Source organism: Colobus angolensis, unplaced genomic scaffold (genome assembly GCF_000951035.1).
Source record: "Colobus angolensis palliatus isolate OR3802 unplaced genomic scaffold, Cang.pa_1.0 Scaffold68, whole genome shotgun sequence".
Lineage (NCBI taxonomy): Eukaryota > Metazoa > Chordata > Mammalia > Primates > Cercopithecidae > Colobus > Colobus angolensis.
In genome coordinates this window covers 4,417,630-4,434,010 of record NW_012120487.1, presented here as the reverse complement: position 1 = coordinate 4,434,010, position 16,381 = coordinate 4,417,630, and the positions used below count along the sequence as shown (strand labels likewise).

Below are 16,381 nucleotides of genomic sequence, written 5' to 3'. Positions count from 1 at the left end.
CACCAACATGGCACATGTATACATATGTAACAGACCTGCACATTGTGCACATGTACCCTAGAACTTAAAGTATATAAAAAAAAAACTATTTCATTTGGTTTACAGAAGCAGAGGCTACTAAGTTGAGGGTCTCAGAAAGGGCTTATGTACATAGCTACTAAAAAATAGAACATTATAATAATACCAACAGTATTCCAAGTAAATAACCATAATTAAATTTTCCTCAACAATTCATTTAGTCCTGTGTAATTCTTGTTCAGCTGAATCTTGGATTGGAAGTCTGCTTTTCTGAAGTACATCTTCTTCTTGACTGAAAAGAGTCCTGGAAATCCTGACTTCATCTACCAATATGGTCTGAAAGTTGTGTGATGTCAGCTGAGAAGTCTGTATCCAAAAATCTACTTTTTGAAATGCTAATAATTCAGACTATATCAAAAGTATAGTCATTTTCATGAGGCTCTGAGACTCTTTGTTGAAGATATATCAGCTTCTGGCCTATAGCTTCTGGCCTTGCCTATGGCAGAGCCTTTAGGCAAGCATCAGAATACCTCAGAAACTGCCTATAGATGACAAAGACTAAATGTTTATATTATTAGGATAACCAAAAGAATGGAATATAGTAAAATTCTTTATTGGGATACGATACATAATTATTTCATAGAGTTTGAACGATGTTTCCCCTGAATGCTTCTATATTTAATGGGTTATGTTGGGTATGGATATTTGTTTTCCATGCTGATCAGGAAGCAGGCAAAGAAAAGGAGTTCTGGAGAATTCTACAGGCAGATTTCCCAACCCTTCTACTTCCCCTTATTCCAGATTTGAAGGATTAGGCCATATTTTTCTTCTTTGCCGAGTGCTTGATTTTTCCAATGTTCTACCACTTGAAAGAAAGGTTTTCCATTTTGCCTCTTTGCTAGGATTGGACTGTCCAGAATGCTTTGTACAGTATATGTTTACAGTAAACTTAATCTTTTAACTGAACTGGAAAAACATATCTCACAGGTATACTAGTACCCTGTTACCTTTCCCATGACTTCTTAAAATGTACTTTTTATTTTTACAAATGGAACTTTAGGAAATCTTTACAAAAATGAGGTTTGTTTTTTTTTCCTGTTTTTTTTTTTTTTTTCTGTTCTTGTGACCTCATTCTGTCTTAAAGGAAAGTCCCCGGTTAGTTAAAATGATATGTTCCCTAATATGTTTTAGGAACTTAACAGCTTTAAAAATGTTTCTTCAAGTTTGTTATGGAATCACTGCTGGTTTTAGAGCTGCTATTGCTTTGATTTGTTTTAAAGTGCTGCAGTTCCTAAGAGTAGGTATAAAAGTGAAAGTTGATTATTGAAAGATGTTTGAAGAGGCACGTAACGTGCAACTATTCCTATTTGTCAAAAGATGTCTGTAGGAAATGTTTCCCTTTTCTTCCTAGTGCCATTTAATTGGAATTTAAATGACAGCTATAGAAGATATGTGTTGATGTTACAACTCCACGAATTTGCTTTGACATCCTCTGAGCTTCACTTTTCTCATTTGTATAGTAGGGCATGATTAAAAAAACACTTTGTAAATTGCTAGTGCTGTCTATATAGTACTCTACTCATATGTCTTTCCACATACTCTTTGACCCATAGTAGTCAAAGGATTCTCATTCCTTTCTTGCAAAAGCCAGGTCCCAAATCACAGGGATGGAAGGCAGGTAAATGGTGATAATTTTGCCTTTGTATTTTGTTGTCAACTTACGGATTTGTATCTTTTCAGGTTGATACAGGCAATACTGGAAGGGTGTTTGCTTCTGATGCTGCTGCTTTCCTGAAAAAATCAGGGCTTCCAGACTTGATACTTGGAAAGGTAGTATTTGTTCATTATAACTAGATTATGAGTTTATAAGGAATATGTAGTATAGATGAACTGGATTCATATTTAGAAAGACATCATCAAGAAATTTAGAAGTTAGAACCCAGTCATAGAAACCATTTTAATAATAGGATGAAGGGAATTTGTAGTGTAGTGATTTACCTTCTCGAAAAGTAAGAGGTTTTTCAGGTTTTTAGAAACAAACTACTTTTTAATAGGATAAAATGAGGAAGTAATAAGGACATTTGGTGGGGAGAAACAGTGAAGACTGGGAATCTTGCCACACACTCAAACTTGGCTCTATCCCTACTTCCTCTGTTATAACTATCTCTGTTTAATGTGTGGTGAATAGAGTGGGGGATGAGAGGCTTTAAAAAGAGCACAAAGAGATGGAAAGCCTCTCCCCTGTCTACGCCTTATACATGATATTGATATATATTCAAAATCCTGAAAAATAATCACTATTAATAATTATTCACAAATAAACATTAATCATCTCAACCTGCACATAGAAAAGAATATCTTAAGGATCCAAAATCAACAATAGTATGTACATTATAGTAGAAACAGCATTGGTGTCAGAATTAGAACTTGGATTAGTGAAAAAGGCATGTGACTGGAAGTTAGAACTTAGGTTTTACTTCTTTCCCTGGTGACTTAAATGTTCTTGAGCCAAGTCACTTACTCTCATTGGGCCTTAGTATCTTTGTGAAGGGTTGCACTAAATCAGGGGTGCCCAATCTTTTGGCTTCCCTGGGCCACATTGAAAGCAGAATTGTCTTGGGCCACACATAAAATACATTAACACTAATAATAGCTGATGAGCAACAACAACAACAAAAAATCGTTTAAAAACCCTCTTAATTTATTAAAGAAAGTTTATGAATTTGTGTTGGGCCACGTTCAAAGCTGTCTTGGGCTGCATGTGGCCTGTGGGCTGCAAGTTGGACAAGCTTGCACTAAATAATCTTTAAGACTTCTTTCTACTCTTAATTCTATGATTCTTGGATCTGATTACCAGAGAGCATGAGGTTGTAAATAGCAGAGATTTCATTTATCATTCAGATGACTTTTAAAATATACATTGATATTTTCCCCCTAAATTTCAGATTTGGGATTTAGCCGACACAGATGGCAAAGGTATCCTGAACAAACAAGTAAGTTTCAGATATTCATATGATTTTTTTTTTTTTTGAGTGATTCAAAATAAAAAATAGCCAGCAGGGGTTTTTTGTATTTTGAAGCTAAGAGTTAGTTTTTACCAGCATTAGGGTTTTGCCTAGGGCAAGTGTGTAACAATGAAAGTATTTCCAGTCACTAGATGTTAATAGAAGTCTTAATAGTTAGTGTTAGTTTGGTGACATTGTTCTCCTGGAGTTTATTTTTCTGTCTTTCAGAGAGACTTTGCTCTTTAATTAATTTTCCTAGTTACATAGTGTTATAAGTAAAAGTGAATGTTATTAAGTAAGTGTTAAGATGGTATTGTCTAGTAGATTTGAAGATTTGAAAGGAAGCTCTTGGTTAGTCACATGTGAGATGTGAGTATTCTTGTCTAGGTCTTACCCCTGATATATAAACCAAAAAATGGTTTACAAACCAGAAGTAAATTCTTGACCAGAATACATAAAAGTGGTTGTGTCCAAGGGTGTTGAATACAATCAGTGTACTCTGAAGTTCTGATTGTTGGGGGTGGATTTCAGAGTTGTATAAGGATTGAATTCCAAGTTTGCTCAGTGCTACTACTCAAAGTTAGGCCTCTTCCCCACCCCCAGCATAGCTGAAGCAGGATCAAAGCCAGATATTGGAGAAATTTGATGAGAGGGTCAGAATATCCAGTCTTTTAATTAAGATTTCAGGGCTAGATTGTAGTCCCCCTTCGAGTCTCTGTGTAGAAGGGCTACTTGGTATATTGGAGGCATAGGAAAACAAAATTCGTATGGGCCCACCTAGGTGCCATGTACTCAGCCAGCAAATATTTGTTGAATATCTATGATGAACCAGGCTTTAGAAATATAGAGGTTAACATGATAGATGTGGTCACTGTCTTAAGGTTTTATAGTGAAATAAATTTTTTACTTATAGTTCTTGGAGTTTGGATATTGAGTTTGAGTTGCTTTATTACTTCCAGGTGGCTGGATTTATGAGTCTGCAGTTAAACTTTGAATTTCCATTGGAGGCATAGTTTTTTTTTTTTTTGAGACAGAGCCTCGCTCTGTCACCCAGGCTGGAGTACAGTGGCGTGATCTTGGCTCACTGCAACCTCTGCCTCCAGGATTCAAGTGATTCTCCCATCTCAGCCTCCTGAGTAGCTGGGATTACAGGCATATGCCTCCGCACCCGGCTAATTTTTTTGTATTTTTAGGAGAGATGGGGTTTCACTATATTGGCCCGGCAGGTCTTAAACTCCTGACCTCGAGTAATTCACCCACCTTGGCCTCCCAAAGTGCTGGGATTACAGGTATGAGCCACCTGCCTGGCACAGATTTTTAAGTTAGCGTATGAATGAAAGAAAAGAAACCAATACTTAATGAATTTCCATGTGACAAAAATGACACTAGGCAATTTCCTCCTGCAGCATGGTTTTTATTTTGTTGCTCATAATACATTGCAAGGTAGGTATTAGCCCCCCTTTTATGGAAGGGTTTTAGCTTGCCCATGGCCTCACAACTATAAGTAACAAAATTAGAATTTAATGGAAAATTATTTCACTTCATAGCCCATCCATACTGTGGGAATAGACTTGATTACTTAAGAGTAATTGAATCTCAAATAGATTGAGAAAAGAAAGAGGGTCATGTTAGAATACTTAGAATACCAGCAGTTAGAGAAGACATTGACTCCAACAGAAGAGACTTGAAAGGTCAGAAGAGACCTGGGAGGGATTTGTGAAGCTGTTTGGTGGAGGAGAGCTTCCAGGAGGATACTTTCCCAGGCTGCAGAGAGAATAATCAGGATGAGGCTTTTGTTTGTTTGTTTGTTTGTTTTAGGGCTGTTTGGTAGCTGGGAGATTATTTGTGACATAGGCGGTAGTTTTTCTAGCTAATCATAGGAGTTGAAGTCAGATTGCACAGAAGGTTGTGGAATGAATGAGAAGAAAAGGGGATATCTTGAAATAGCATTTTTTCAAGAATTGAGTGAAGGCAAGGGATTGTATAAAGCAGACAATCTGCAAGGTGGTAAGAATGGGTTATGAATTGGGTATGAAGGGTGTATGGGATTTGAGAAAAGTAGTGAAGGGTTGATTACATCAGCAACTATATACTAGGGTACTGACAGGTTGGACAAATTGTAACTTGTGTAAAGACTTTTGTTATCATGTCTATTCCCAGACACTAACTCAAAACAGCTGAAAACCAGTTGCTTCGGCTTCTTTGCATTTATTAAGTTTTGGACTAAGACTTCAACTGCTAAAAATCCAAGGACTTTTGGGAGAGATTTATAAGTATTTTGAAGTTAAACTGTTACATAATTTTTTTTGATGTTGCACAGTTATTTTCTGTAGTTTTTCTGGAATCACAGTGATTAAGTCATTTGAATTACTGTCCCAGTTTCAAAATTTATAATCTTACAATCCAGAGATGACTTTTCATAACATTTTAGGTATTATTTTCTTCTGGGCTTTTTCTCTAATTCTTTTTTTCTCATTTAAATGATAAAATACATCTCTTAATATCATTAAATATTATTTGTATTTTTTTGGTTTGTCTGTTTTTTTTTGAAACAGAGTCTCACTCTGTCACCCAGGCTGGAGTGCAGTGGTGCGATCTCGGCTCACTGAAACCTCTGCCTTCCAGGTTCAAGTGATTCTCCTGCCTCAGCCTCCTAAGTAGCTGGGTCTACTGGTGCATGCCACCACACCTGGCTAATTTTTGTGTTTGTAGTAGAGATGGGGTTTCTCCGGGTTGGCCAGGCTGGTCTCGTACTCCTGACCTCAAGTGATCTGCCCACCTCGGCCTCCCAAAGTGCTGAGCTTACTACAGGTGTGAGCCACTGTGCCTGGCCCTAAGTATTATTTAAAACATTAGTATTCTGTATGGTTTCCACTATCTGTATGTATTTTCCCATTTATATTATTAATAATGATTCATAAATATTAGGAACATCTTTGTAATGGGATTTTTCTGCAAGATATTTTTGAAGCAAATATGCTACTTGTTGCTACATAAGACCTCTAGTAATTAAGAATTGTTTTATATTTTTAGATTGTAAGTATGTGTGCAGGTAGGTAGGTAGGTAGAAGGAGAATGCTCTTAACATTCATACTTTTCTTTCTTAGGAATTCTTTGTTGCTTTGCGTCTTGTAGCATGTGCCCAGAATGGATTGGAAGTTTCACTAAGTAGTTTGAACCTGGCTGTTCCTCCACCAAGATTTGTAAGAAATGCTTTTAGATTTAAATTGTATTTAATTTTTATGACACCATGTTATTTGAGAATTAAAAGTAATATATTAAAAGGAATTTTCCCTTAGGCCATTTTACTCAGCTACTTGACTTTTTTTCCCCTATTGGCTACTGCTGTTTTTAGTTAATTTCTTGTGTATCCTTCCAGAGTTATTATATGTATATGTAAAAAAATATAGGCTGGGCGAGGTGGCTCACGCCTGTAATCCCAACACTTTGGGAGGCTGAAGTGGGAGGATCACTTGAGCTCAGGAGTTCAAGACTAACTGGGAAACAAAGCAAGACCCCATCTCTACAAAAAAAATCTAAAATTTATCCGAGTGTGTTGGTATGCACGTCTGGTCCCAGCTACTTGGGAGGCTGAGATGGGAGGGTCATTTGAGCCTGGGAGTTCAAGGCTGCAGTGAGCCATGATCACACTGTCGCTCTCCAACCTGGTTGATGGCTCAAGACCCTGTCTTAAAAACAAAAAAAAAAAAAAGAAAAGAAACATAAATACTTATTTTCTTATTTTACGTTAATTGTAGCATGCTATATATTAATAGTCCCTAACCTTTTTTGCACCAGGGACCGGTTTCATGGAAGACAATTTTTCCATGGACCTGGGAGGGATGGATGGTTTCAGAATGAAACTGTTCCACATCATCAGGCGTTAGATTCTTATAAGTAGCGTGCGACCTAGATCCCTCACATGCGCAATTCACAATAGGGTTCGTGCTCCTATGAGAATCTAATGCTGCTGCTGATCTGACAGGAGTTGGAGCTCAGGCCATAATGCTTGCCCAACAGATGCTCACCTGCTACTGTACAGCTCAGTTCCTAACAGGCCATGGACGGGTACCAGTTTGTGGCCCGGGGATTTGGGGACTCCTGCTATACACATAATTCTATACCTTTTATAAGTAGCTTATTAAGTTTTAGAGGTATTTATATATAATTACATAGAAGCTTCCACTTTGTTTTTTATAGCTGTGTAGTATTTCTTTGCTTGTGTTTATGATTAACTTTCTATTGATAGACTTTTAGGTTATTTTGAATCTTTCATTATAAAAAAATGCTGCAATGAATAATAACCTTGGACATACATTATTTTGCATTTACAGGAATGTATTTATATGTGTTAATTCCCAAAAGTAGAAATGCTGTTCAAAAGTTTTTGCCTTTGTAATTTCTATGTATTTTGTCAACTTGCTTTCAGTAGTTCACCCTCCCTCCAGCAATTGTTTGAGTGCCTGTTTCTGTACACTTTGGCTGGCATACTTTGGTTAAACTTTTAGATCTTTGTCAGTTTGATAAGTGACAGATAGTATGTAATTTTAAATTTATCCTTTTGGTTTTATGGAGTGAGGTTGAATAGCTTTTCTTGTGCTAATAATAGCTTTCTTTTTTTTTTGAGATGGAGTCTCGCTCTGCCGCCCAAGCTGTAGTGCAGTGGCTGGATCTCAGCCCACTGCAAGCTCCGCCTCCTGGGTTTATGCCATTCTCCTGCCTCAGCCTCCCGAGTAGCTGGGACTACAGGCGCCCGCCACCTCGCCCGGCTAGTTTTTTGTATTTTTTAGTAGAGACGGGGTTTCACCGTGTTAGCCAGGATGGTCTCGATCGCCTGACCTCGTGATCCGCCCGTCTCAGCCTCCCAAAGTGCTGGGATTACAGGCTTGAGCCACCGTGCCCGGCCAATAATAGCTTTCTTATAAGCTTTTCTTATGTTTACATTGCCTTTATGTGAATGTCTGTTTATACCTTTTGCCCATTTTTCTTGGTTGTTGCTCTTTTACTTATTGAATTCTAGAGCCTGTTTAATTATTAGGACATTAACTCTTTGTCTGTATGAGTTGCAAGTCTTTTTTTCCTATTATATCATTTGTCTTTTTTTTTTTTTTTAAGAAACAGGATCTTGCTATGTTGCCCAGGCTAACCTTGAATTCCTGGGCACAAGTGGTACTTCTGCCTTAGCCTCCCAAATAGCTGGGACAATTGGCATGTACTACTGAGCCTGGCTTATTATTGTCTTTTGTGTACAGGTTAAAAATTTTTATTTTTTGTTTTTTACATTTAAGTTAGTATTGATGTAGGATGTGAGTGTATATTCTATTTGTTTTTTTTTTTTTTTGAGACAGAGCCTTGCTCTGTCACCCAGGCTGGAGTACAGTGGCGTGATCTAATCTCGGCTCTCTACAATCTCCACCTCCTGGGTTCAAGCGATTCTCCTGCCTCAGCCTCCCAAGTAGCTGGGATTATAGGTGCACACCACAATGTCCAGCTCATTTTTGTATTTTTGGTAGAGATGGTGTTTCGCCATGTTGGTCAGGCTGGTCTTGAACTCCTGACCTCAGGTGATCTGCCCACCTTGGCTTCTCAAAGTTCTGGGATTACAGATGTGAGCCACCACGTCTAGCCTAGATTCAACTTTATATTTTTTCAGGATGGCTACCCTACAGAAAGTATAGTCAATACAGTTTATTAAATAATCCATCCTTCACTTCCTGTCTCTTCATTCCCTTTGAAATGCCACCTCAATTGTGCGCTAAATTCTCATACATATTTTGATTGCTTACTAGATATTTTTTGTTCTTACCTATTATCTATTTATCCGTACCATATGCTGATGTTACATTGTTTTAATTATTACATTTGGTGACATGTTTTTTAAATCTAGTATGCCTAGTTCTCCCCACCTCACTCCTTTTTTTCCCCAGATATTTTATGGCTCCTCTTGCTTGTTGTTTTTTTAAATTTTAAGAGATGGCCTCATTCTGTTGCCCAGGCTAGAATATGGTGCTGCGATCATAGCTCACTGTTACCTTGAACTCCTGGGCTCAAGTGATCCTCCCAGTAACTAGTTGCTTGTTTTTAAACTCAACATTTTAGAAGTTTTTGGTCTGCATACTAAGAATTTAATTCTACTAAGTTTAGAGAATTTCTGCACTTTTATGTTTAGGCATGTAGTCAGAGGGTTAATTTAGGGATTTGTTGCCTACCTGCATTATAGTCATGCATGGCTTAACAACAGGGATACATTCTGAGAAATGCATCATTAGGCAATTTCATCATTGTGCAAACATCAGAGTGTACAAACCTAGATAGTATAGCCTACAGCATACTTGGGCTACGTGGTATATAGCCTGCTGCTCCTAGCCTAGAAACTAACACAGCACTGAATACCACACTGTACTGAATACTGTAGGCAATTGTAACATGATGGTATTTGTGTATTTAAACAGAAAAGGGGCTGGGCATGGTGGCTCACACCTGTAATCTCAGCACTTTGGGAGGCTGAGGCAGGTGGATCACCTGAGGTCAGGAGTTCAAGACCAGCCTGGCCAACATGGTGAAACCCCATCTCAACTAAAAATACAAAAATTAGCCGGGTGTGGTGGTGCATTCCTGTAATCCCAGCTACTCGGAGGCTGAGGCAGGAGAATTGCTTGAACGCGGGAGATGGAGGTTGCAGTGAGCCGAAATCACGGCACTGCACTCCAGCCTGGGTGACAGCAAGACTCCATCTCAAAAACAAAACAAAAGGAACACCAGAAAAGGTACAGTAAAAATACGGTAGTATAATCACTTTGTTTCGTTGTTACTTAGATGGTCTGGTAAATGTAAAATAGTGTCCTATGTGCATTGAGATCTAGAATTTTGTATGAATATATTTAAATCCAAAAACCATTTTTTATTCATTGCTTCTTGATGTGAGAATTTCAGTTCTTCTTGTGCTTTGCTTTCCTCTGTAGCATGATACCAGTAGTCCTTTGCTAATCAGTGGAACCTCTGCAGCTGAGCTCCCATGGGCTGTAAAAGTAAGTAAACTTGGTAACTATTCTCTCACCCCTTCACTGCATCCTATCCACTCTCTCTCTACCTCTGAAATATATTGCTATCTGCATTAGGCTTTTATATGTATGTTTAAGGAAAGGTTGGGGAGATGATGTTACTGGTGTTTCTGAGGAATCTTTCAGCTCTGTCAGTTGTTTTGTGACAGTATTGATCTAATCGTGTATCTGTTACAATGTAAAGAAAAATGGTGATGTCATAATCCTGTATTAACTAAAATATTTGATTAAAAGATAGTTTACCCCACTGGTATTATTTCTTACTTGAAAATTCTGGTTAACTGTGTATTTTCTATATGACTCTAAAACAATTCTTTTTTTTTTTTAGGCATTTTTTCTTTTTTATTTCTGTACAATTAAAATAAAATAAGCATTAGTACGATTTTTACAAATATTGTTTATTTTAATGAAGCTGGTACAGACAATGTCCATTTAAAACCATATCCCAGGCCAAAAAGTACAAATAAAATCAAAAAGAGCAGTGTTCTGTTGTATTCATTTCTGCATGTATAGGTTTATTAATTGCTAATGAAAATTAGAACTTTTCTGGGATCTTCTGACAAGATTTAAAAAAAAAATCTTAAAATGCCTTTTCTTCAGGGAAGCCATCTTTGGAGTTAGTCATTACTCTCATCTTGTCTGTCATCTTGACTTCAACCTGATATTCCTCTTCTTTTGGTCCAGACCCTCAAATTTTAAAAGTAGCTTCAAGTTAAGGAAAGGTCATTTTTCCACAGTTCAGTTCTCTGAAAAACTTCCATCTCCCACTGAAAGTCACAGTCCAGGAGTGAAGCAATCACATGCTAGAATATCAGGGCCAATTGGAAAGTCATTATGAACACTTGCATTGGTCGATCTTATTTATCACCACAAGCCTGAAAATGCAATGTCCTGAAAAAGGTGGCCTCTCTGTGCACACGTGATTTTTAAAAAGGAGAGGGTAATATGAAGGGGACTGAGGCTTGACCACCCAAAATCAGCACAATGGAAACAAACAATAATGAATAATGAGCACTATAATTCAAATTACCAGATGTTTCAAAGAGATGGGGTGCCAGTTTTCAATTCCGTTTTGAACACCACATTACAAAAGAACTATTTTTAAAAATAAAAAAGGATTGAAGGAAAAGAAAAAAAATAAAAAGAATATCTAAACTGTTGAATGACCCCCCGTTTGTTCCTGATAAACTTCAATCACATCATCTTCCTCCATTCCCAGTTCTTTTGGAGTATGATTATCAGCAATTCTCTGACCCTCAAAGAGAAACCTGAGTGAATTCATTGGAACGCCCTGTCTTTGACAATATGATTCTTTGAGTTTCTTGAGATGTGTTGTCATTTTCACTTTGAAGTGAATCTCACTGCTATCCTGTCCAATGACTTTGAGTTTAATATATTCACCTGCCTTCTTATCCTCCAAGTCCTCAGTTGAAGGTTTTGCCTCCTGGTCAGACATGATGACGGTAGCTTCACCCGGGGGTCTCCTCACAGCAGCGGCCTTGGGTAGGCAGAACCTCGCTCCGGGGTTTACAAATCCGTCTCCCTTCCCCACAGCACAATACCATGAACAAACAATTCTTTATGAAATCTTTTTAGAAATAGGTATTTTGCATTATAATTTTTCAGAGCCAAATCATATCGTACTAGATTTTTAAAACTTGTAATCTGAAAATGCTTAGACTATAGCAGATCAAATGAGCTTTGATAAATGTGTACAGTTTTTTTGAAAACCATTTTTATTTGTATGTCTTTGTATGCTGTGGACTGTGCACTAAGTTTTAAAAGTGTGGGAATATGGCCTTGACTGGGCAAATAATGAACAATAGTTTTTCATGTTATTCAAATAACTTTTAAAATTTTAGGAGATATCTTGTTATTGACAAGAAAAAGAAATATTGCTTTGGGAAAAATGGAGAAATCTTGATGTTTATTCCTGTAGTAATTATTTTATTTTTAAAAATTTATTTGTGGCTCACGCCTGTAATCCCAGCACTTTGGGAGACTGAAGTGGGCAGATCATGAGGTCAGGAGTTCAAGACCAGCCTGGCCAACATAGTGAAACCCCATCTCTGCTAAAAGTACAAGAAAATTAGCTGGGCATGGTGGCAGGCGCCTGTAATCCCAGCTTCTCGGTAGCCTGAGGCAGGAGAATCGCTTGAACCCGGGAGGTGGAGGCTACGGTGAGCCGAGATAGCGCCACTGCGCTCCAGCCTGGGTAACAGTACGAGACTCTATCTCAAAAAAAAATTTTTTTTTAATTTATTTGAACTGTACCTCATACCATCTTTAGAGAGTCATGGAATGTCACTAATTAGCTGTGTGTTCTTATAAAAGTTACTTTTTTGCTGTGGGTCTATTTAAGTGAGAGGGTTGGACTAGATGTTCTTCAAAGCCCTTCTACCTCTGAAATATTTTGATTCTAGCCCAATAGTTGGAAAATAAAGATGGTGTTCCAGCTACAAAAAGAATGGGCAACACTAGACTCTTGGGTAAAGTCACTTTGAAATTATTGTTTCCTATGTATTTTTTTCTTGCATACCTTTACAATGAATATTGTATGTTGATGAAAGTGAAAAATGTTTTCTGAATGATAGTTTAAAAACATGTAGTCTGTTCTTTAAGGACTTGAGTTTTATAACTGCAGTTAAATCCTTTTCTCTATTAATTAACTTGTGATTTTGTTTTTTATTGTAGCATGAAGATAAGGCCAAATATGATGCAATTTTTGATAGTTTAAGCCCAGTGAATGGATTTTTATCTGGTGATAAAGTGAAACCAGTGTTGCTCAACTCTAAGTTACCTGTGGATATCCTTGGAAGAGTAAGATATTATTTACTCCTAAATTTAATTTTTATGTGTTTTAATTTTATATCTATAATACTAGGAGCATGTATAGCTCTTTGTTAAAAATATACAAATCTTATTTTAAAGTTGTGTCATTACAGGATTTTTTGTTTTCTGACTTAATGTATAAAATTATTGCCAGCTTATTTCTGTATTTGGTTATTCCCTGTAAAAATGAGTGGTTGAAATTAATTACATATGTAAGCCCCTTAAGTAGGTCCTTTTTTAGTTTGTGCTGTATACTCTTGACCTCCTATTTGCTTGAGTTAATTTCTAGAGACTATCAGTATTTTATGTCTGCCATTTACTCTGTGGCTGTATCATGGGGTCTTGTTGTAAGGAATAGTTTTATCTCTGAAACTGTAAATTCTACTCTGTAACTTGTACTTCCTGTCTTTATAGAGCTCTTTTCCAGAAACTTGCAAGACTAATTCTTTGACCAGTTTTACTAAGACCTTTAAATCTGACTTCTTGGCTGGGCATGGTAGCTCACGTCTGTAATCCCAGCACTTTGGGAGGCTGAGGTGAGCAGAGCACGAGGTCAGGAGTTCGAGACCAACCTGGCCAATATGGTGAAACCCCGTCTCTACTAAAAATACAAAAATTAGCTGAGCATGGTGGCGCGCAGTCTGTAGTCCCAGCCACTCAGGAGGCTGAGGCAGAAGAATCACGTGAACCCAGGAGGCGGCGGTTGCAGTGAACTGAGATCACACCACTGTACTCCAGCCTGGGCAACAAGCGAGACTCTGTCTCAAAAAAAAAAGAAAAAAATCTGACTTTTTAACTTTTCCCCTTTTTTCAATTTTTTTACTGTGATAAATATACATATCATGAAATTTAATATCTTAACCAATTTTAAGTGTACAGTTCAGTGATATTAACTACATTTCCATTATTATGCAACTATCCCCAATATCACTCGCCATGAATTATTTTCCTCCTGTAAAAGTAAAACTTTATTCCCCTGTCTTTTGGTCTACAGCTTCATGTCTATCCTTAGCCCCCTTTGCCATGTGATTTTTCTGTCTCCCCTGCCTGATGGAAAAAGCATGAAGTAAATTATCTGCCTTCTCTGTGGTGCATGTGGACTACTGAGCAGGTGTAGTAAGATTGGTGTTGCCGTAAATTTATCTTTACCAGCTTCAGCTGGGCTTCTCCGTACTGCCAGTCACTCTTGTACTGTTTCCATAGTGATTTCTCCATAATCCTCTGCATATTTCTTTTTTTTTGTTTTGTTTTCGGAGTCTTGCTCTGTCGCCCGAGCTGGAGTGCAGTGGCCAGATCTCAGCTCACTGCAAGCTCCGCCTCCCGGATTTACGCCATTTTCCTGCCTCAGCCTCCGGAGTAGCTGGGACTACAGGCGCCCGCCACCTCGCCCAGCTAGTTTTTTTGTATTTTTAGTAGAGACGGGGTTTCACCGTGTTAGCCAGGATGGTCTCGATCTCCTGACCTCATGATCCGCCCGTCTCGGCCTCCCAAAGTGCTGGGATTACAGGCTTGAGCCACTGCCCCCAGCCCATATTTCAAACCTTATCTACTCTCTTTAAATCTCTTGCCCTTTCTTTATTTTTTATTTAAAAAAATTTTTTTTGAGACAGAGTTTAACATTTGTTGCCCAGGTTGGAGTGCAATGGAGTGATCTTGGCTCACCACAACCTCCGCGTCCCGGGTTCAAGCAATTCTCCTGCCTCAGCCTCCTCAGTAGCTGGGATTACAGGCATGTGCCACCACACCCAGCTAATTTTTATATTTGTAGTAGAGGTGGAGTTTCTCCATGTTATTCAGGCTGGTCTTGAACTCCCGACCTCAGGTGATCCACCCGCCTCAGCCTCCCAAAACGTTGAGATTACAGGTGTGAGCCACTGCACCCGGCTGCCCTTTCTTTAATTCCCTGCTTCAGCAGATTACATAGGGTCAAATCCTGGCTGCACCACTTCTTAGCTGTGTGACCTTGGGCAAGTCATTAGAAAGCCATGTCTAAGTTTTCTAATCTTTAAAAGGGACATAATTCTCAGCTTATAGAATTGTAGGGATTGAATGTGATAATGTATGTTAAGTCCTACTTTTTACCATGATTGCTACATACTCTTTGAATGCTAGCTGCTATGATGATGACAACCACCAGATCGCCATATTAGTACTACTACTGGATCAATGTTACATAGATTTTAGGTGCTCAATAAATACTGATTTAAACGCCATTTTTTAGTATTGTTTCCCAGTAATTATTTCTCTGTGTGATCAGTGTGGAATTTCTAAACTATAAATACACTGTTGTTATTACTTAAACCTAACTTTTTAGTAGGTTTCCATTGCACTTAGAATAAAGCCCTAACTCCTTTCAAGGCAATTATAACCAGACACTTGCTTATCTCTAGCTCTACTTTTAACTCTCAACAGTATCCTTTTTTTTTTTGAAGAAGAAACAGGGTCTAGCTCTGTTGCCCAGGCTGGAGTGCAGTGGCATATCATAGTTCACTGCAGTCTTGAACTCTTGGGCTTAAGGGATCCTCCTACCTCAGCCTCCTGAGTAGCTTGGACTACAGGTGCACGCCACCATGCCCAGCTAATTTTTTATTTTTATCTTTTGTAGAGACAGGATCTCTTTATGTTTCCTAGGCTGTTTCACACTCCTGGGCTCAAGTGATCCTCCTGCCTTGGCCTCCCAAAGTGCTGGGAGGCCATATGGGCATAAGCCACCATGCCTAACTAGTATACTTTCTTTCCCTGCCCTCAAGTAGCACATAAACTGAAAGAACGTTAATCTTTTTCAATTCTCTTCTTTTTAAGGTTTGGGAGTTGAGTGATATTGACCATGATGGAATGCTTGACAGAGATGAGTTTGCAGTTGTAAGTAATCTAATGCTCTCAACATCTTCATTATCTTAATGATTTTCTCATGTGCAAATTTCCTCTTTTAGTTCATCCTTAGAGGAAAACTATATTCACATCAGGGTCTCGAACTCCTGACCTCAAGTGATCTGCCCACCTCAGCCTCCCAAAGTGCTGGGATTACGGGCATGAACCACTGTGCCCTAGTGGTTGAACATTCTTACACAGAATTTATTTTCTAAACAAATGGATAACAGAAAATGTGTGGTTTGCCATCTTCATTTTATTTGGCTTTAAGGTACACAGGAACATATACTTTGTATGATTACTGTAAAGTAATCTTTTGTATCACAACCTGACCAGGTATCTTAGCACCTGCTTCTATTATGGAATAATTTTGCTTCAAATGTATCCCCCAAATTTCACATTTCCTTTTATTTCGTTAAAAAGAAACATGAATAACACTTGAGTTTTACTTCATTTGTGAAAGCAGAAAAGTTTTGACATTTTATCTGAAGACATGTCATCTTAGTAATTGAATAGTTAATTCCAAATAGGATTGTATTCACCTCTGCCTTAAAGGTTTGATAAAACTTTGCTGTGAATTCATCAGTGGTAAAT

At 38.0% G+C, this 16,381-nt stretch overlaps 1 protein-coding gene and 1 pseudogene across 2 annotated transcripts in view; one reads left to right on the top strand and one right to left on the bottom strand.

Moving 5' to 3' along the window:
• The window catches only part of LOC105500735 (epidermal growth factor receptor substrate 15-like), an 80,083-nt gene extending 64,202 nt beyond the window's left edge, over positions 1-15,881 (top strand). Inside the window, exons 4-9 of the mRNA XM_011926369.1 lie at positions 1,759-1,848; positions 2,964-3,011; positions 6,131-6,226; positions 9,986-10,051; positions 12,779-12,904; positions 15,719-15,881. Of these exons, the coding sequence (XP_011781759.1) occupies positions 1,759-1,848; positions 2,964-3,011; positions 6,131-6,226; positions 9,986-10,051; positions 12,779-12,904; positions 15,719-15,817 (525 nt within the window). The 3' untranslated portion in view covers positions 15,818-15,881. The remainder of the gene's footprint in view (positions 1-1,758; positions 1,849-2,963; positions 3,012-6,130; positions 6,227-9,985; positions 10,052-12,778; positions 12,905-15,718) is intronic.
• On the bottom strand, positions 10,573-11,641 carry LOC105500660 (annotated as a pseudogene). The gene is made up of 2 exons (XR_001000064.1): positions 11,235-11,641; positions 10,573-10,785 (listed from the first exon to the last, which is right to left on the bottom strand). The product of XR_001000064.1 is annotated as a small ubiquitin-related modifier 1 pseudogene (transcript).
• Positions 15,882-16,381: the final 500 nt, after the last annotated feature.